This window comes from Patiria miniata, unplaced genomic scaffold (assembly GCF_015706575.1).
Source record: "Patiria miniata isolate m_02_andy unplaced genomic scaffold, ASM1570657v1 HiC_scaffold_1, whole genome shotgun sequence".
Lineage (NCBI taxonomy): Eukaryota > Metazoa > Echinodermata > Asteroidea > Valvatida > Asterinidae > Patiria > Patiria miniata.
In genome coordinates, this window is record NW_024037047.1 from 19,597,493 (window position 1) to 19,618,746 (window position 21,254).

The 21,254-nt window shown below is 40.4% G+C and overlaps 1 protein-coding gene across 3 annotated transcripts; it reads right to left on the reverse strand.

Moving 5' to 3' along the window:
• Positions 1-3,793: 3,793 nt before the first annotated feature.
• On the reverse strand, positions 3,794-18,575 carry LOC119724946 (TNF receptor-associated factor 6-like). Of its 3 annotated transcripts, none has more exons than XM_038196281.1 (7): positions 18,370-18,575; positions 16,032-16,346; positions 12,898-12,943; positions 8,148-8,246; positions 6,281-6,442; positions 5,971-6,120; positions 3,794-5,342 (listed from the first exon to the last, which is right to left on the reverse strand). In XM_038196281.1, exons 2-7 carry the CDS (start codon positions 16,292-16,294, stop codon positions 4,107-4,109), a joined length of 1,956 nt encoding a protein of 651 aa, XP_038052209.1. In that variant the 5' UTR covers positions 16,295-16,346; positions 18,370-18,575; the 3' UTR covers positions 3,794-4,106. The 3 variants fall into 3 exon arrangements, with proteins under 3 accessions (XP_038052209.1, XP_038052226.1, XP_038052217.1); XM_038196298.1 differs by lacking the exon at positions 18,370-18,575 and adding an exon at positions 18,253-18,342; XM_038196289.1 differs by lacking the exon at positions 18,370-18,575 and adding an exon at positions 17,962-18,230.
• Positions 18,576-21,254: the final 2,679 nt, after the last annotated feature.

Consider the following 21,254-nt stretch of genomic DNA (forward strand, 5'->3'; position numbering starts at 1 on the left):
TGATGTTCCTCAGTTTGTGGAGTTTATGTAATTGTTCCCAGATATGTGTAGCTTAACCACAGTATGAGACTAATACATGTGATACTGAATAAATATACATTATGTCTTAATAATTGTAAAACGAAATGAAGGAGTTTGTGATCATTGGTTATTCTGATTTTTTAGTTCTTATTCTGTGATTTTTAACGGTCATATGAAACAAGCTCTAAATGATCTGGGAAGCTGTGGGCCAATGCAGTTGTTGACCCCGCCCAATTTTGGTGATGCAATTTTCCAGGACTACATCAATTGGTAGGTGGTCAGTGGAGACTCATACAAGTGAACAAATTGTGATGCGATCAGGCTACATATGAGTCGTTTGTTGACCCTGGTCAAAATTGTTTGTATTACAGATTTGAAAAGAGCACAATCTCGGCATTACTGCTGTGAAAACCGCATGCTGATACCATCGTTAGTTAAAAAAATTATGGAGGTCGGAACACCAAGAGATGTGATGAAGTTATGTGATGAAGTGGCCCTATTTTGGCCTGTATCTCCAAATACAAATTCCCAACAAATGACTTATATAGCTTGATCACATCACAATTATTCACTTGGTCACGATTGTCAACTGCAGGAGTTGGCCAAGGTGATTTATAGTGCGCAAGTGCACGCCAGGTGTGCGCATTCCAACGTTTGTTACTTACTAACCAACCAACCAACCAACAGAGAGACGTGATGATTTGTTAAGCTGCTTTCCGCAGCTAAAAACATGATAAAAGAAACTCATTAAACACTTCAACACAAGTAATAATAAAACGACAAACAAATCTACTTCTCTGAGCACTGTACTGACTTTTTAATAACTTGGTACACTGTACCTTCTTTCAGTATGCAACTTGCATTTTACACTTTTATGCTTTTTAGGAGTTGATAGAAATGCCCGACTCATATTCATACAGGCAAGCATACAATTATTATACAATGTAGTGAATTGGATAAACTTAATACGCATATTAGTGAAACTCTGGGAAAGATTTCCATATACGAAGTTCACTCAACATCCTGTGTACAAACCCTATGAGATTGGACTGAAAAATTCTAAGTGCTTTCTAAGAAAATGCTTGTATTTTCTCACTGCTCAAATTGACTTTGATGACGTGAAATTGCTATCTGGGGGCTTGTTAGTCAATACCATGAATACAGAGGAAAATTAGTGAACTTCATATATGGAAATCTTTCCAAACGCTGCAGTTATGGTTGATTATTACTAATAATTAGTCACAAGGCAGAATAAGCCATAATATTTTAAGGATTTTCATTACGCCCCATACAAGCCTTAGCACCCCCCCCCCCCCATTTGGTGGCTGCCTCCTCCCCTTTCGAGGGACGCTAATCCCAAATAAGCTACCCACCCGTAAGCTGATACTTTTACATTTCATTATTTTTACAGCTGTTAGTCCAAGAATCAATCATTAGATTCACACCTCGCATACATTTGTAATTGTTCCAACACCTCTGACAAAGTATTATCATTAGTTAAGTATTATCATCACTGTTACAAAGAAGTCAAACACTACAAGTTTACTCATGTACATGTACAACACAAAAGCTGGGCGTGTGAAAGCGCGTGCGGCAAAGGCCATAATAATGTAACCTTGGCTGGTCCTGTGGACAAGGGTGTCTCTTTTGGTGGATGACACTGGGGGTTGTTTTTGCGACCATAACCGGAAACATGATTGGTTGAACCACCACTGTCATTCACGCACAACCACGCTGCGCGGTGCCATACGATCTTTGCGCAGAACCAAAGTCGCCAAAACGCTTAACCCAAAACATGAAAACAATCCCCAACATTTATTTTTAGAACAATGTGGCGTGAGGCGTGTGATTACGATTGTCTGGCGTGCGAGCGTTATTGACACTCAGGCGTGTGACACATGCAATGCAGATGCGTGAGACTTACATGTAGTAAGTCTGTTTTTATCATTTTTAAAGGTTAATGTCAGAATGTTATACACAGGACATAGATGCGCAACATTTTAATATTTTTCACTTTCTATATGCCATCTATATACTTGACACTGACTCTAAATATGGGCTGTCCCTAATATATTGACTGGTTTTCATTAGCACTTATGAGATAATATATATTCAGGGATCATATCATTGACAATTCTCTCCAATTGTTCACAATATACCACAGATTCTCAAACCCCTGATCTGCCATGAGTTCTACAACGCCTCATTATATTGTCATTTGAACTGTACGTGAGACACCTAGACAGTTTTAGTGTTTGCTGCAATTGTCAAAATATACCATTTTACACATGTTTATACTATTCCTATCCAGAATAACTTGAAATGATTACTACATTTTGTACAAGCTACATCCGCTTTACTTCTCAATAAATGTCAACTTTTCTTTTTAAGGAAGTTTGACAGATTTACTAGTGAACCCTATGTACCCTCGACCTTTCATCCTGTTCAGTTAGCTTTTGGCAATAAAATAAGAGCAATATTGTCATTGCCAGGGAAATCTAGTGCCAATACTTAGGGCAGTCGGCTGTTCAAAAAGAAATTCTGGTTTACTATTTGTGCCATTCCCATTTGATTTTGACAACAATTTGTTTCTTGGAGCAACGGAGAAGCAGGGAGCATTGCATAATGTCGTCGTCATGGTGAAGTGATTTGGAATATAAACTAATAAATTCTATGCCTTCCGTGATTTTGTTGTGGATGAGCAATAATTCTTTTTGAAAAATTAGGAATAAGAATAATACATCAAATAAAAAAAAAATGGGATGCCTGCTGATAAACAGAGATTTTTGTATAGTGGGCCAAGTTGAGTGGGACATGCAAGGGGAATTCCCTTGTCTGAGTGTTCAGACATGTGCATATAGCCTATGTATGATTATGTACAGCACGGCTGCACTAAATTCTCACTGAATATGTGCAAATCGCACTGAATGTAAAAGAATATGACTACATGTGCAAACATGGCAAATATACAAAGGTTTAATCCTAGGGCGGATCCAGAGAGGTTACTGTCAAGGGCGGGGGCGAGGGCGGGGGCGGGGGGGGGGGGGGGGGGCAGGGAGGGGTGAAAGGCCTCTCTTATGTGAAAATGGCCTTATTTGAGAACATTTTGGTTTCTGCTGGGGGGGGACCTGTCACTGCAGTCACTCTAGTTTGATCGCAGCATGCTGGCTTTTTCAATATCACAAACTAGACTTGGGTAAATAACTTGATGTTCTACCGTGTAGTAATTCAGTAGTTTAAGCAGAAATAGGAACACCACTAGATAAGTATGTTAAACATTAGGAATCCTGAACTGTTATAAGCGATAACATGCAAAATACAGGGTTAGAGAATTTTCATTCCAATATTGAGAGATACTAATGAATCAATATACAAGGAAATACAAACATGAAACAGCTAAATATTATTGCCTAATTCCATAATGAATAAACTCCTTACTAATAATTAGGGCTAAACCAGAGTACCCGCCGACTGATGTCAGGAACCGGTTCCAGATTATGGGATCGGGTACCAGTAACCAACTTTACATATTACTTTTAAGTAGCTTCTCAGGCAATGAAAAAGAAAGGCTTTGAATGTCATTTTGTGGGGAAAAACAAAACAGGTTTCACGTTTGTGACACTTGCGGAAGATGCATTTTTCATCAGAAAACTATACATCTCACTTCAAATTAGGTTTTGTCCTTCACCGACTGCACTAGAAAGCAGGAGGTTGTGGGTTCGAGTCCCACCCGAGTGATTTTTTCCAACTTTCACTCGGGAGGTAACACACTGAGTATACAGTGTTTAAAAACGTTGGTGAAGGGCAAAACCTAATTTGAATAATATCACCCCGGCGCAAAAATTCCATCTTATAATTATACAGCTCACTGTACAGTGTACACACTTGCATCTTTCTGCATTGACGAACATATGCGGTAGTATTATTACATGGACCTTGGTAAACAATCTGAAAAGCACAACCTCTGAGATTTGAATTTTGGGGTTGGGTTTCTTGAATGGATACCCGGGTACCTGTGGTTTCTTTCAATCGGGAGCCCGGTTCCTGTACTACCCATAAATGCACACCCCTAGTTATAATATGTATTAATGAACTCTAACTTTGATTATGATGCTATCGTTCTTGATATACGCTCCACTAGTCAGCATTTCAAGGGGTGCAAATTCCATGTATCCAAACCCCTTGTGATTACGATTTGTTCGAGGTCGTAGGAAGGCAGCCAGCTCTGGTTTGGCTACGAGCGTTTCGCTGATAGGTTTCCGTTTCAACGTGTCGTCGTTCTGATCTAGAATGGACAACGTGATGGTGCCGCTGAACGGCCACTCCAGAATATCATCAAATTCACCTTTCATGAAGTGAACAAAGAGCGAGATGTGCTGACTGTGCCCGCTATCGGGGGAGTTGAAATTGACCCGCAGACAGAGTTTGTAGCCGTAGAAACCAGTGTAGAATCCCTGACTATGACGTACACTTGTCTCTCCCCTTGATGCTTCCTGTAACAACCCGGAGTAGCCCTCTAGTCTCCAGTAGAACTCACCACCACAAAGTCTAGTTTCTAACTTTGCTACGGAGTCGGTCAATTCCTTGATTCTGTGCTGGGAATTCAGATGCAGTTCAATCATTTCTTGTTTTTGCATGGCTGCTCGCTGCTCTTGTACCTTCATTTTCTCCTTCAACGCTCGCAATTCTTCCGCCATTTTCTGTACGGTTCTGCCGACATCAACGTCTTGATAGTCAGATTCGACGGATGGGAACCGGCGAAATTGCACACTGAGGTCTCCTGTTGAATACCGGTGATCTGCAGCGGTGATTCGTGGGTTGACAGAGGAGCTTTTAGACTCAGCGGCGGGGTACCGAGGATCGGCAGAGGGGAATCTTTGCATGATGTGAGGCTTCTCCCTTTGATGAGGAACACTCATAGACGTCTTCAGATGAGACGGTTGCAACTTTTCTTGATCTAATGTCTTGGCGGCGTGTTTCTCTGTATCCGTTACTCCTGATTTGAATGTCGGGGCAAAGTTGACTTCCGATGTCTTCGCGGGAACTGGAGAAGGGCTGTAGACTGATGCAACAGATGGCAAAACGGTACCCATGCCACTGGTGCCCATGTCTGCGGTAGCTGGTCGGACTTTGGGGCTTGCATATGGTGGATAAACTGAATATTCATAATGCTCAAACATAGATAGGTCTGGTACCTCGTGTTCTTGATGTGATGAGGAACGATTGGGTGGAGGTTGGATCACTTCTAATCTTGAGGCCATTAACTCCATATGTTTCTCCATTGACATTGTCAGGTGATCTGTCATCAGCTCACGTTCCATCTGCAATCAACGAATAGAATTCATACCAGATTCTCACGAGTGAAACTCTGACCATAAGCTGTGAAAAAAGTACAATTTCCAGTCTTGAAGGCCCTCACAAGTCCATCAAAGGTCATCAAGTATCAACGCAAGTCACGAATATTCAAATTAACAGTGACCAAAACATTCCCTTGTTATTATTCATCACGTGGTATTTGTGACTGGACTCGTGATCAGTGATGGAGTTGTGATGGGCTTGGGTTGGGCTTGGGATGGACTTGTGATGGACTTGTGATGGACTTCAGATGGGCTTGGGATGGACTTGTGATGGACTTGTGATGGACTTGTGATGGACTTGTGATGAACTTGTGATGGACTTGTGATGGACTTGGGATGAACTTGTGATGAACTTGTGATGAACTTGTGATGGACTTGTGATGGACTTGTGATGGACTTGTGATGGACTTGTGATGGACTTGTGATGGACTTGTGATGGACTTGTGATGGACTTGTGATGGACTTGTGATGGACTTGTGATGGACTTGGGATGGACTTGTGATGGACTTGTGATGGACTTGAGATGGAGTTGTGATGGACTTAACTCACTACAACACAGTATCTTATTCAGATTTGGCGGGTTCCCACCTACCTTTTCAGTACAGCCAATGGCGTGGAATCGACACAAGACGACCATCTTAGGGCAGAGATTTTTAAGATGTACCATGAGTCGTTCTCGTATCATCGCCTCTTTGCAGTACTCACAACTAATGGTAACCTTTGGGCATGTATCTAGATGGACCTGAGATATCAAAAGTTAAAAAACAAGAAATATTTAGAACAAAATAGAACAAATTTTAGCCAATCTTAGCTAAACAAACAAATGCATCTTGTTTTTTTCTGGTACAAGAAAATCAACCCAATAAATCCCAACAATAATTGTGTTTTTTAAAGTGGCATACCTGCGTGTGGTCCAGGGCGATGACAACGTTACAGAATTCACAGTTGATGGGTCGTTTTGAGCAATCTTTCTTCATGTGGTTGTCGATACGCCGGCGTTGTAACATTTCACCGCAATGATTGGGGCAAGGTTGTAGCCCATATGGACACATCTCTTGGTGAGCCTACATGTATGCAGATGAAGGGGAAGAAACTCTCAGCAATAATATGTTTGTTTTATAACCTTTCTCACTAGGCTAAGCTTCTTTGCTGCAGTAAAATAAATCAAGCTATCTGTGACACATGGAATATCCCTTATGAGAGGTACATGTACAATAATTAAAACGTGAAGGGTCTCATCAATCATTGCTAACTTTGAATTGCAGCACATTTTTGTTGGGATAGGGAGTTTACTTTTTGGGGGCGAAAACTGATGTCAAAGGACAAAGTAATTTGCTTAATGCAATCCTTGAAAATGCACTTTATGTCTCATTTAACCTGAGTTTCAACTTTCCTTTGGCCATTTTCAAGGGTAGTTGGTACCTGTTTTGGTTTTATGGTAATGCCAATTTCCATATTCATGTTTAACATGTTTAAAGAGGTTCACTTTTCAATAAAATTAACCAAAAATGGATTTTCATACATTCAGAGGAGTAGAAATTTGCACAAAATGTCTTCCTATTAAAAATTCAACTCATGGACCCTTTAACTTCTCAGAAATTGAATTTATCTTTTGTATATGACATCTGGATATCATTTTTAGTACTACATGTACTCTATTGAATCCTTCAGGTAAATTTTAATGGTAGACTTTTAGTTTCTGCCAAGATGGTGTACACCTTGAAGCCACAATCATAACAAGCTCAATCCACTTGTTGCCTTACTAGGAAGAAGGCTGATTGCTTCATCCAACTCACCAACCAATAAACACACAAGGGAAAATCCCTCCACATCCCATGAGACCGAAATAAAGATATCGCTGCAGATGAGGTTACATTGTTCTACTTTCTGTATGAAAGATGTGTGAAATATTCCGGTTTTTTAAATATTTGCGGCTTGAAATGATGGCTTGATAGTTGTTATTTCTCGCGTGCCATTATGTTCTTTTCATGACTCCATCCAGAGGTGCAATGTAGCACTTCTAATGATAATCATTTGTGACCCTTTCTGTCAAAAGCAGATGCTTCTGGGCAGAGGTTGAAATTGAGAAAGGGCCAAAAACGCTGTGGGGTAATTTTTTTTTTTTGATTTTCTAATTTTTGTATATTTGTAATCTTGAACATGTCTAAAATATACTATAAAAGTTTGAAACCCTAATTTGAACTCTAAATGTAGTATTTTTGATGATTTGTTAAGGTATATCAGTTACAGAAATGTCACTTGAAAAAGGTCTTAAAATAGAACCCAAACTTTAACTGCCATTTTCTCCGTTATCTACTTTTCGACATGATGAACTTCAAAATAGCTTTGCCTAGGAATGACCGGTTTCAAAAATTAAACCACAAATTAAAAGGAAAATGTACATATTTTAACACTAAGCAAAAATATCATCTTTGACCTTATGCCCAGAAAAGTCTGATTTTGACAGAACAGGTCACATTTGTCATACAGCGTGCATTACATGTAGTACAATGTAACTCTTTGTCTATACAATGTACGGGGTCTACCCCATGTTCCCAAATACCTATGTTCCCCGAAATCCTTAGAATTAGGGTTAGTGTAAGGGTCTGGGTTAGGGTTAGAGGGTAAGAATTTCGGGGAACATCGGTATTGGGGAACATAGGTATTCGGGAACATAGATATGCACCCCAATGTACATGCGGTTTTCCACTTATTGGTCAATTGGTGTATGAAGGGGGGGGGGGGGTGCAAAGGGGGGGGGGATCTTACCTCCATATTTCTGAGTTCTACAATCTCGACACATTCCGGATGAGGGCAATGAGCCATCAGATCCATGATTTCCCGTCTCACACAAAGATCAGGAAACATCTGCAAATTAAAGGTAGATATAATTATCAACACCCATCCAAATTGCAACTACATACATGTAACAAAATTATTGACCAAAAGCTCAGTTGGTTTAAGGATAGTCATGGCACTAAACTCCCTGTGAAATGATTCTTTCTGGCATGCTGTCATTTTAAAGAAAACAATAACAGAATATGCCATTTCCAAAGACACATTTTTGGAAATTTCCGTTAGTAGTTGGTTTGTAATTCGGCGAATTAGTGGGTGCGCGCCAGCTTTGACATGATGCACACGTGTGCATGGTTGCTATTTTTTCTGTCATTTTAGTGCATGATATCGCATAACTGCAATCAGCTGAATGAGAATGTGTCCCAGACGCTGATTTCGGGCGCAATTCCGGGCGCATGACTCAGAAACTTTCGAATGGAAAACAAGATCCTAGAATATTGTTGTCTTGGAATAGGCCTAGCATTCACAGAGCTAACATTTCATCAGGTTCGTTGTTAAGCACCCGTATTTAACATCTGAGTACTTTTGTTACTTCAAAAGAAAACAAATGCACAAATGACAAATGATCTACCCTACCTTTAAAAATCAAACCAGGGCACAAAACTCAAAACACACAACTGCGGGTATTTTTTTAAATACAAAACCAAAACTAATGACTAATGACTAATTCCTTGCCAAGCTTGACCAAAGTTCGGTCACCTATCCAGCTTCAGTATATTTCATATTTCCTCCAACTACGTGGTCCACATTTGTTTGTATTCAACCAATAGTTTTCCTTTCCAGTAATTGGCAGCGCTTCCAAAACCACTAACAAATACATACATTCCAACTTGTGGTTTGAGTCAAGTATCTGATGATGCAATAACGTTTGTACCAACTTTTTCATAGACACAAATTCACCGCGTCCATGTATCATTCTGTCGATAATATAAATATATTATAAGATGGAATTTTATAAAATCTTATAATAGTTTATGCGGTACCCGCTGCTATGCACATCAGATTCGAACCAGCCAACCGATCCCGTTAGCTCGGTGGTCGAGTGGTAAGACATCTGCACTAGAAAGCAGGAGGTTGTGGGTTCGAGTCCCACCCGAGTGATTTTTTCCATCTTTCACTCGGGAGGTAACACACTGAGTATACAGTGTTTAAACGTTGGTGAAGGGCAAAAGCTAATTTAAAATATTAATATACAATGCCTTAATAAATCCTGCCATGTGATTGGTGGGTCCTGGGTCACATGTCATTGAATTACTCGTCCCAACCCATGGCCCGGCCGCACCACAAAATTAAAAGTTCTATTCCACGTTAAATAGAAGTTCCATCGCACAGTCAAACTATTGGTGGATCTGACCAATCAGACGACAAGGATTTATTCCGGTGTTGTATAAAACAAATAATGAATGTTTCACATTCGTGCAATGGAAAGAATAATTTCATTCAGTGACAGATGGAATGTTCCATTGCACTTGGCGAACATCCAATTGTCACATCATGCAATTACTCCTACCATTGCACTCATAAACATTCATCGTTTATATACTATGGCGTTTCGTGTCAGTTCTGGATATCAGAAGAAGGCTTAAATTTCTAAGGCAAAACTTCCAATCTGCCAATTTTCATCGAAATGTCCTGGTCCTCTGAGAAGATCATCATATTTTTTGCAATTGTTGAAAATACTTTTGATTTCAACAACACAATTATTCCACATCAACTCTTTTGTCCTCTTTGCGACCTTCCATGTTGATTTGAAATAGATTTCTCTGAATAAATACAAAATAAAAGAAACCCAAAAGTTCCCTGAGGTCTTTTGTCCCGGCTGGATTTCCCCTTCAGAATTTCGCAACCCTGAAAATCTAGTGACCACCATTAACAAAAATCCAGTTTGGCCAGGGTTTCCGGATGCTGACAGCTATTGTATGGTTTAGGCATACAAATAGTGTACTTGGAATAGTATAATTGCACATTGGACAACAGAGCAGGGAAATCCCCCATCCTGGGAAAACCCCTGTGTAGTTTATAAAGGAGGCACTGTTCCAAAAAAGGTCATTCAAAATATGCAGCCAAATCCGTCCAAATAGGCCCATATAGGCCTACATGTACATTGTATGCCAGCATAACCAGGCATCAAAATGGAAAGATTTCCATGTATACGAAGTTCACTCAACACCCTGTGTACAAACCCTATGAGATTGGACTGAAAAATTTTAAGTGTTTTCTAAGAAAATGCTTGTATTTTCTCACTGCTCAAATTGACTTTGATGACATGAAATTGCTATCTGGGGGCTTGTTAGTCAATACAGAGGAAAATTAGTGAACTTCGTATATGGAAATCTTTCCATCAAAATACTCAAAACACAAGTGTGGACACGAATTACTCTGGTTTTTAACTGTCATCAGTGCCATGTTTTACATTGATGCTGTGCATAAATGCACAGGTGCATGCAGATTTGTTTATGGTGTAAATCAAGGATTTCCTAGTGTTCCTCTTTTGTGACATACATGTACTCTCAACATTTGTTTAACAGTTCCCATTGATTTTGTGAATGTTTTTAATCGAGGAAAACCTTGATTGGACTCCTGTCATCAATTACGACAGGGACGTTTCACATGGGTGTCCTCAATTTACACAATAATAACATCGGGCATGTGGGGTATCACATGCTATGAGTAGCGCAAAGTGTGGGTTTGTGTCGGTGTATGTGTGGGTGAAGCCTTGTTCTATAAATTTAGGGTCCAAAGTTTGAGCTTTGCCTGTCCCTGTTCTTGCTGAACCTTTTAATTTGTTGTACAGCAGGCATGTGCTCAAACTATCCTGATTTGTTGGGTTAAGTTTGTTTTTCACAATCACTCTAGCGGAAAGGAATGCCTCCATGCAGAATTGACAAAATCAGACATGTCAGATGTGGGACGTACAGGACAAAAGTAGACCCCAAATTTATAGAATGAGCCATTATATAGTGCTCTAAAGTTTGAATACAGTATGCTAACATCCTGGAGCTATATCTCCACTGACTTAAAGGGAATGTACATCATTGGCTTTTGCTGTAATTTTCAGAATTGAACTAATTGAGGGGTTAGTATAATAGATCAAATACTGTTACACTAACATGTGTGAATTTTGTGTTCGAAAATGCTGGAAAAAAAACAAGAAAAACAAAAATGTTCAAGCAGTCTGGTTCCCTGGCTCCACTAAAGATGAAATAGATCAATATTTGTAGATGCCGGAAAATTGTAAGGTGAGGTAACCAGTCTAGCCTGCCTGCACCCGTTCATGAACATGTAACCAATAGCAAACAAAATTTGAACTGAAAAAAATGGTAAATCTGGATCAGTAGTTGAAAAATAGTTAGGTTTTTCCAATGGTGGTCGGCCGACCACCGTTGGAAATGTACATGTACATACAAAAATACTATTTTCTTGAAAATGACTTCACACCAGGTGCCATAGTTTTACAGGATGCTTTACACTGTCATTTACCAACATCCTAGTAAAGTATTTCGGAAAAACTTGGTAGTTTTATTTTTCGATGTTTGCAAATGTTGTATATTCCCTTTAACTGTAATGTTCATAAATGTTGAGTGAACTTATTTTGACCCTCTTTATTGACCTCAACTATTGAATGTATCAGTTAAAGGGAAAATACAACATTTGCAAACATCAAAAAATAAAACTACCAAATCATTTTGAAATACCTTGCTGGACTGTTAGGGAATGACAGTGTAAAGCATCCTGTAAAATCATGGCACCTGGTATACTGTCATTTTCAAGAAAAGTGGTATTTTTGTATCAATTTCCAACGCTGATCGGCCGATCAGCGTTGAAAAAAACTGGCTTTTTTTCAAATACTGGCCCCAGTTGACCATCGCACTTGTTTGCAATCGATTACACACCTATGAACGGGTACAAGCCAGCTAGACTAGCTCCCTGACCTTACAATTCCCCAATATATGTAAACTACTCTGTTTCTTCTTAAATGGAGTCAGGAAACCAGACTACAGGAAAATGATTGTTTTTCTTGGTTTTTATAGCATTTTCGAACCCAAAACCTCAAAAAAGTCAGTGTAACTATATTTGCTATATATTTCCAACCCCCCAATTCCATCCATTTATGAAAATTACAGCAAAAGCAAATGATGTTTAAGGTCTTCCCTATAGATATAAAACCAATGTATCTGCAGCTCCTGAACAATCAAAAACTCGATATCACAGGTTTTTTTAAATGCCATTCAGAATTTTACATCATGAATGTATTGATGTAAAGCTGTATTGTAGTCGAGTCTCCAGGGTCAAGTCTGAGTCCGAGTCTTTAGCTGATGTGACTCGAGTCGAGCCCAAGTCACAAAAATTGCGACTTGAGATGGACTGGAGTCGGAGTCCTGGACTTGAGTCCTACAACAATGTAAAGTCCATACTCAAGCATACATGGATTCCAATAAATTAACAACATTGTCTTTCTGGGTGCCAAGATAAATGAAAAGGACCTAAACTCTCCAAAAACTATTTACTTATTCATTGCGTATAAACCTCTCCATAAAATAATGCATCAATTGTAAGTTCATTGGTATAAATCTAATAAAATACTCATATCAAAACAATCATGCATATTTAACTAAGCAGTCATGCATATTCAAACATTTCTCATGCATATTTATAGACTCACCTTTTGCAGTGGTTGTTGGTCTACAGGGCATCTGTTGCCTGCATCCCTGGATTGGACAAAAACAAAAAGCACTGTTCATATAAGATGGAATTTTGCGTCGGGGTGATATAAATCAAATTAGGTTTCGCCCTTCACCGACGTTTGAACACTGTATACTCAGTGTGTTACCTCCCGAGTGAAAGTTGGAAAAAATCACTCTGGTGGGACTCGAACCCACGACCTCCTGCTTTCTAGTGCAGAAAGCACTGTTGGAAAGGCAGGTTGATAATGCAAACAGCTGTCTGTGTGATTTTTTGAACAACAAAAATCAAGAATGTTATGGAGATAGAAGCAAAGATATCAAGTATCAAGATGAACAATTATTACAATCTTTCTGAACTTACCTTTTGGAACTTGCATGTGCACTGTATAGCAACTAAGTAGCAGAATTTAAGACTTAATATTGAGCCTTAACTTTCCTAAGTCACTTTTGGTGTATTAAGTTGTAGATGATCAAGGATCAAGATGAACAAATAATATCTTTCTGAATTTATAACTTACCTTATGGAACTTGCATGTGCACTGTATAGCAACTAAGTAGCAGAATTTAAGACTTAATATTGAGCCTTAACTTTCCTAAGTCACTTTTGGTGTATTAAGTTGTAGGATGAGATTCCAATGCAAGAACCTTTTCAACTGCTTGAGGTACGTGCTACGCAAGGGAGCAACATGATTGACAAAAGAGCTCAAGGAAGTCAGCAGTGCAGTGCAGAGATCGGGAATGATTCTTGGGAAGACAAAATTCCTGTCAGGAAACTAGATCTCCCCGTCTGCTTCTAGCCAAATCCAGAGTTAGGAATGACGGAAGCAGGGAAGGCGGTTGAGCTAATGCCACATCTGATGGATGCTGTTAGAGGAAGTGACTCAGTGCTTGGGTTTAACATCGTCCTAACGACTAACTCTTCTCACTTTGAAGTCTCAGATTAGCTGTGGATTTGTATGCATAGTTGGGTCCAGTTTTTCTCTGATTATCGCGCTTGTTAATAAGACTGTGTCCCGACCCCCTCCCCCCAAAAAAATATGGGGAGCAGTAGCGAGCTCCCAATTAAGCCATTGAATGGGTCACCTCTGCACGCGTGCAGCATGATTGTTTCTCAAGAATCGCTGGCTAGCTTTGTTCATGGACGATGATTGAACACACAAAATTGTCCAAAAACTCACCAGTGCATTACCACAAAAAGTACGCAAACTCGTCAGTGTCTCCATGAGGGCAACTTTCAAGCATTTCAACTGCATATACTGAACAGTAACTTCCCTCTCTTTATTGATTTTTGCCAGAGACACTTCCAAATTCAGCAAAAATCAAAGCTCATCACCTTAAGCTGCACATTTGTGGCGCAGCCTATTGCCATTTTGCAATAGTCTGGTTGCGTGCAACCATACCGTTGTGATTTTGAATTCATGAGGCGAGATTCAGACCTATAGGGGCCTACACGTCATGCATGTAAATTGCATACATCAGGAGGAATGCTTCATGATGTACATGTAGCCAGGTTCACTGCTAACTACCTGTAAGATTTGCGCTTAACGCAGTGGCCTCTCGCGCGTGCAGCTGCGGTGCAGTGCGTTGCTAACTTGTTCCCTTTTTGACACGCGCACATAGTGTTCGAATATTGTTTGTAGATTTTTGTAGTTTGAGTGTATGGAAGGAAACAGTTTTTCTACCGTTGTTACCGTTGTCACCGTTTTAGCCGTTTTTAGCTGTTTTACTGTTTGGATCAATAAATTACTGGATATCAACAGCTTCGAGTCTTTCTTCAATGGTATTGCGGAACGCATCAGAATCTGTGAGAACTCGTCGTACACTCATCGGTAAGGAAGATCTTACATTACATGTACCTGTCCCCATATTTGAAGTCCGAAGGACAATAGGGACAGGGAACCAGACTAGCTTGGCAATCTGAACTTCTTATGTACCTCAACCTGATTTGGCTCATGCAGAAAATGCCAAAAAGGAAATAATTTACCCAGAAAGGTTTGATAAAAAACACATTTTGAAACACCTTTGAGCCTCCCGAACAGGTATAGTTTAACCCTGATAAGAAGAGCACTGTTAATACAACATCCTGCTTATATAACAAGGACATTTTTCTTTGTATGTCATTACTGATAAGACAAGGTACATTTGTACCTGTTATAACAAGGCAACACTGAGCAATAAGTATTGCTTCTTCTAAAGAATAAACAAATTTAAAACCCTTTTTTTTAATGACTGAATGGTCCCTCTTTCCCTGAAACTGGAATACACACTTAAACATTCTTGAAGCCTGAATTCTGTCAAATTTCACAAATCACATTTGTAATTTTGCCATTTCATCATCAGAAACTATTTCAAACAATTTGCTTCTTTAGTTCTGGGAATCCAATGAAAGGACACAGCTTTTTATTTGTGTTCTGTTCAAAAATACGCAGCCAAAAATGCCACTCATCGTGAAAGTGAAACAGAATTTTAAACGTAATCCTGGTGAATTGAAATGAGAGTGGATTTCAAGCTTGAGTTAATATGCAATTTTTTGGCTCTTTTTAAAAATATTTTTGGGCTTTTGTTGAGGACAAATTCCTATTTGCATTGGTCGTCCTTCACCTGGGTGGTTTTAAAATGGTTGACAACGACCATCGTGCAGTATGCGTTGCACGCGCGCCAATCTTCATAAAAGGATATTTTTAGCACAATGTGCGCGAGGCGTGTACCATCTATGGCAAGAGGCCGAGGGGTGTTTCTCCGAACATCAAGGTACACGTACATGTAGAACATGTTGAACAAAATTGTTGGGAAGTTGTGAATTGTTGACTTTTTGACCGAAAGATATTTACGAATGGAAATAAATACAAGTGCTTGTTTGGCCGGTATTAAAAGTGTGTTTAAAACTGGCTAGAGACCTTGTTTGCGGATAATGGGCACATACATTGTAACACGCTGTTTCAAATATGTCACTGAAAGTGCTTTTATGAACGATTGCAGTTTTAGGTATGGCATATAGTTCCTTGCAAGTCTTTGGGTGTGTGGGGGGGGGGATGTTGGCAAGCCAAGAGGAAAAACTATGCATGCCTCATGTCAAAATGTCTGTGTCACATGTAATACTTGTAAGCCTTACCTTAGTGAACGCAAAATACACGCACGGCAAAACCGGTGTCCACATTCAGTTTGCACTGGTTCCCGCAGACACATAAGACAGATGGGACACTCGTACTTCTGCTCCAAATAAGGTTCAAACTTCAAATCGTAACCCTCCGTGCTGTCATCGATGCTCATGTAGGAGTCTAGCGTTGGTCCAGGCGTAGGGTGAACTGCGGCGCCTGGTGGGGGTGGGGGAGGGTCTTCTTCTAGGGCAAGTTCCTTCTCACTTTTGCCCTCCATTGTTGCGTTTCTTACTTTTCACGGTTCGATGGAAACTCAAGCCATTGTGGACCTGTGGGCAGTGTGGAAAAAATAATGGAAAAGATGGAAAAGGTGAAAAAGTGAATTTTGTACCACGCGGCAAATCTGTTCTGGTAGGGACAACGTAACACAATCTACACCATACCCACTGTTAGAGAGGAGAAGGTTATTATGCCAGCATACCAATGTATGCTGGCAGTTCTAAATGTTCGGAGGAAACAAGAATTAAAAAAACACAATTTATTTATTTATTTATTTTATTACACTTCTCCACTGGCTGATGTAAAAAATATCACAAGATATACAGAATCACAGATTAAAAAATACAGAGAATGGAAAGATTTCCATACACGAAGTTCACTCAACACCCTGTGTACAAACCCTATGAGATTGGACTGAACAATTATAAGTGTTTTCTAAGAAAATGCTTGTATTTTCTCACTGCTCAAATTGACTTTGATGACATGAAATTGCTATCTGGGGGCTTGTTAGTCAATACAGAGGAAAATTAGTGAACTTCGTATGTCATTGGTAATCTTGCCCAGAGGATTTACAATTTCAGTAAATAGTTAAAAAAGAGTTTATGCCAGAATACGGACTAAGCCAGTGAGTGGCAAGATGGAACAGGTGACTAGCACCTCTACAGAGTCATCCTTCCACAGAAAAACCAGATCCTATTGATTTTTTCTTTCTTTTTTATAAAAAAAACAAAAACAAAAAACCCCAAAAAGCCAAAGGGGAACACAAGGAGAAGAAGAAGGAGGAATTAAACAAAGGGGGGGGGGGGGGGGGCGGGGGCGGTATGCAATACTAAAACTGAAAAGCTTTAATTTCAAGTGGAAGACTGGCAAGCGGAATAAAAGAAATTGGAACTTATTCAAACCTGCAGCAAGCACAACGACAGTGAGACACCCAGGCATGCCAGGTACATGTACGAACATTATCAGCTTCAAAGCTGCATTTGAATTTTGTTCAATGACGTATGACCCAAGTACATGTAACTGAAGTAAGACCATTTTGAATCAAAGTTTTTATAATTTCTCAATGTCAGCATGGTTAGTACATGGTCAAGTCAGCATGGTCAGTACATGGTCAATGTCAGCATGGTCAGTACATGGTCAATGGCAGCATGGTCAGTACATGGTCAATGGCAGCATGGTCAGTACATGGTCAATATGTGTCAGCTTGGTCAGTACATGGTCAATGGCAGCATGGTCAGTACATGGTCAATGTCAGCATGGTCAGTACATGGTCAATTTGTCAGCATGGTCAGAACATGGTCAATTTGTCAGCATGGTCAGTACATGGTCAATGTGTCAGCATGGTCATACATGGTCAATGTCAGCATGGTCAGTACATGGTCAATGTCAGCATGGTCAGTACATGGTCAATGTCAGCATGGTCATACATGGTCAATGTCAGCATGGTCAGTACATGCTCAATGTGTCAGCATGGTCAGTACATGGTCAATGTCAGCATGGTCAGTACATGGTCAATGGCAGCATGGTCAGTACATGGTCAATTTCAGCATGGTCAGTACATGCATCAATATATTATTATTAATGTCAGCATGGTCAGTTTCTGAAAATTACAGCCAAACAATGGCAACTGTTCAATGTAAAACAAATAAAAATTAAAGAACCAACCAAAAACTATGAAGTTGAACATGTTGAACCATGGAGCTATTGGCTCCATGGTCGAATGAATTGAATCATCCCTTGTCAGACATCGCCATGCCCATTTGCGGCATTGCTGATTGCAGGCTCATGTTGGTCATGTCAACTTGATCATCGATGGGCTTGTCGTATAAAACTAGTTAAAGTAGACAGGCAAAACTATCTCTTTACGAATCTATTCTATACACATTTCTACAAGAATGAATGTAAAGTTATCGTATATCCGGGTTATCAGGGTTACGCGATCGAACGAGCACGTACCGGGCACACTGGAGTCCCAAGGTCATGGATTGGGCTGTGCATACACTGAACTACGTACACTTCCCTCACCACCTACAGTCTGTTGCACAATGACTAAAACTATAAACCGCCACGTACCTTATTTCCTGATCGATCAACAGCACAAATCGTCTAATTTCATCATGGACCTATCGACTTCAACGCCATCCTATAAGGTCTACTAATTCTGCTATGGTGTTACGCATGCTGATGTGGCAACTTTTATATGTCGAAATCACAAAATTGATATGCGACGTTCGGCGCGCGCGACGAGTGATAAAAATGGGGAAACCCCCACGTGTGCTTCTGAGAATAGGGAAAACCCCCGACTAATGAGGGCGCCAATACGATCACGTGATTGGACGCGGATCCCCCGGCCCCCCACGTGCCACCACCAACACGCAACCAAAAACATTGGCTTTTTTTAACAAACGTTTGTTGAATAATGTTAAAAATAAGTTCAACAATTACAATGCAATAAAACGTGAGAAAACTTGATGAACCTCACAATTAAGGCCAAAAAAAAAAAAAAATACTCGGTCTCTGGTCAGCGCGCGTCGATTTTAAGGTCAAAGAAAAAAAAATACCTCGGTCTCTGGTCAGCGCGCGCGTAGATTTTAATCATGCGCGTCAACCTTTTTTTTCTCCAAATTAACACGGAAGCTACAACAGCGCCCTCTATTGCCGCGCCTCCTCAAATTTTTGTACCAAGGAGCACCAAGGAATGGGGAAATCGCACCAAGGCAAATGATAAAGGGCACCAAGGCAAATTATGGAGGACACCAATGTATAATGAGGACACAAAAAAGCAAAATAGTACCCACCTTGTCTGTACAATACAAGCTTGAAAAAAAAAAACCCACCAAAAAAAACCCCGCGTTGCCGCATCAATTCCAGAACTTCGGTCTGACCAGAGACCGACTATTTTTGTTTTTTTTTGGCCTAAGGCCAAAAAAAAAAATAATTCGGTCTCTGGTCAGCGCGCGCGTCGATTTTAATCATGCGCGTCGATTTTTTTTTTCTCCAAAATGTTCCGCGGTAGCTCCAACAGCGCCCTCTATTTCTGCACCTCCTCAATTTCTTTTACCAAAGAGCACCAAGGAATGGGAAATTGCACCAAGGCAAAAGATCGAAAGCACCAAGGCAAATTATGGAGGACACTAATGTACATGAGGACACCAAAAAAGCAAAATAGTACCCCACCTTGTCTGTACAATCCAAGCTTGAAGAAAAGAAAAAAAAAGCAAAAAAAAAAAAAAAAGCCGCGTTGCCGCGTCAATTCCGGAACTTTGGTTTGACCAGAGACCGAATATTTTTTTGGGGGGGGGGGGGGGGGGGGGGGGGGGAGGGGGCCTAACCTACAGCAGCAGGATTTTAAAGAATGCAGCATAATAACATTTTTAAAAGTGAGGGCGCACTTCTAGATTTACGGCGTAAAGCCAAAAGATACTCGCCCAAAGAGGGCGCAGTTTACATTCGATGTAGTCTGCTAGCTCATCATACACACGTGTGGCGTGGAAGTGAAACCTTTTTTCCGGTACATGAAGCCAGTCCAGTCTATCAAAGCAAATGGAAAGTGTGCGTGTGGGTAAGGAGTGTTATAATGGGTTTTCCTTTCAGAGTTTGAGTTTTATAGCTGAATTCCACAACCTCATTTTCGGTTTTCAGCGATGGGTACTTTTTTTGCGCATTTTTTTCTTTTTGTGTAAAACCAAGACCCTAAAGATCTTAAATATCGTGCAACACTTGCTGATCTAGAGTTAGAGACTTCGGATAAAACAGCGCATAGCCAGGGGCGGATCCAGGAATTTTTGCAGGGGGGGGGGGGGGGGTCATCGGCAAAAATATTCTCCGGTCACTTGGCCTCCGAAAATCAATAGGGGGCCGGGGAGGGGGATCGTACCTTACTTTCAATGGGGGCGCTGTTCAAATCCGACGATTATTAACACTATATTACAAAACAGTGAAGAAATACCTCCTAACAAAGCTGGCTGTGTATTTTGTGCACAGGTGGACATTATTACCATCATTATTTTTTCGGTGTCAGAGCAGGTGGGGGGGGGGGGGGGGGGGGGGGTTCGCGTTATTTTTAATGAATTTCTATGAAACAAAATTTGGGGGACAGACCCCCCCCCCCGGATCCGCGCCTGAAAGGCCACTAGCACATCCTTGCTGAAATGTAGACACGTTCTTTCCTCCGGACAATTGGCCTCTGTAAAATGAAATAGTGTGGGGGGGGGGGGGCTGGTACCATCTGTCGATGGGGGCGCTGTTCAAAACTGACGATCATGCACACAAACGGACAATATATGGTGCTTTTCAGGGCGATACAGTGCGCGAAATTTAAAAAAAAAGTACCCGGAACGGCCGATGGGACAAAAAAAGAACAGGACTCTTTTTTTAAAAGGGCACTTGTTCAGAAAAAAAATTGGCACTTGTTAAAAAAAGGGCACTCTTTAAAAAATATTGGGGGGGGGGGAGTAAGCGCAGGTAAAAAAAAAAGGACATTTAATTGGGAAAGGGCAGTCTTTACACAATATAGGGGGGGGGGGGGGAGGGTAAATACCTCGGCTTATTCCCCCCCCCCCCCGGCTACGCCTATCCTAAAATGAAAAAAAAACCACCATATGCCTAGAAGTTTGTCGTTACACTGAGTAAAACACTTCCTTTCATTTATGTGTGTACGACGTTGTATGTTGCAGGCCTAGAAATCAAAAGAAAATAAACACATACAATTGAAACAAATTCAACGTACGTTGTTGTGACATGTTGGCGTGGGTTATGAGCACCAACGTGGATATCCTCATCTCATTTAAGTTTCAAAGGAAATCACGTGTTGCATCGAGAACCTTGAGAAGTATATAGCAGCAATTCATGAATGGGATAATGGTTTCTGACGTCAATGGGGTGGATCGGAGTGACTTGCAGAAAAAAAGGAACATGACCCCAAACACAGGTGAATAGACCCGGAAACGTTCCGATCA

Bases quoted from the DNA above. Each gene is read 5' to 3' on its own strand.
- LOC119724946 (XM_038196281.1), bottom strand. From the start codon at position 16,294: ATGGAGGGCAAAAGTGAGAAGGAACTTGCCCTAGAAGAAGACCCTCCC. The intron at 12,944-16,031 runs GTAAGGCTTACA...TGTCCAATCCAG, and splicing joins TGTATTTTGCGTTCACTAAG to GGATGCAGGCAACAGATGCC. The intron at 8,247-12,897 runs GTGAGTCTATAA...TTTAATTTGCAG, and splicing joins ACCAACAACCACTGCAAAAG to ATGTTTCCTGATCTTTGTGT.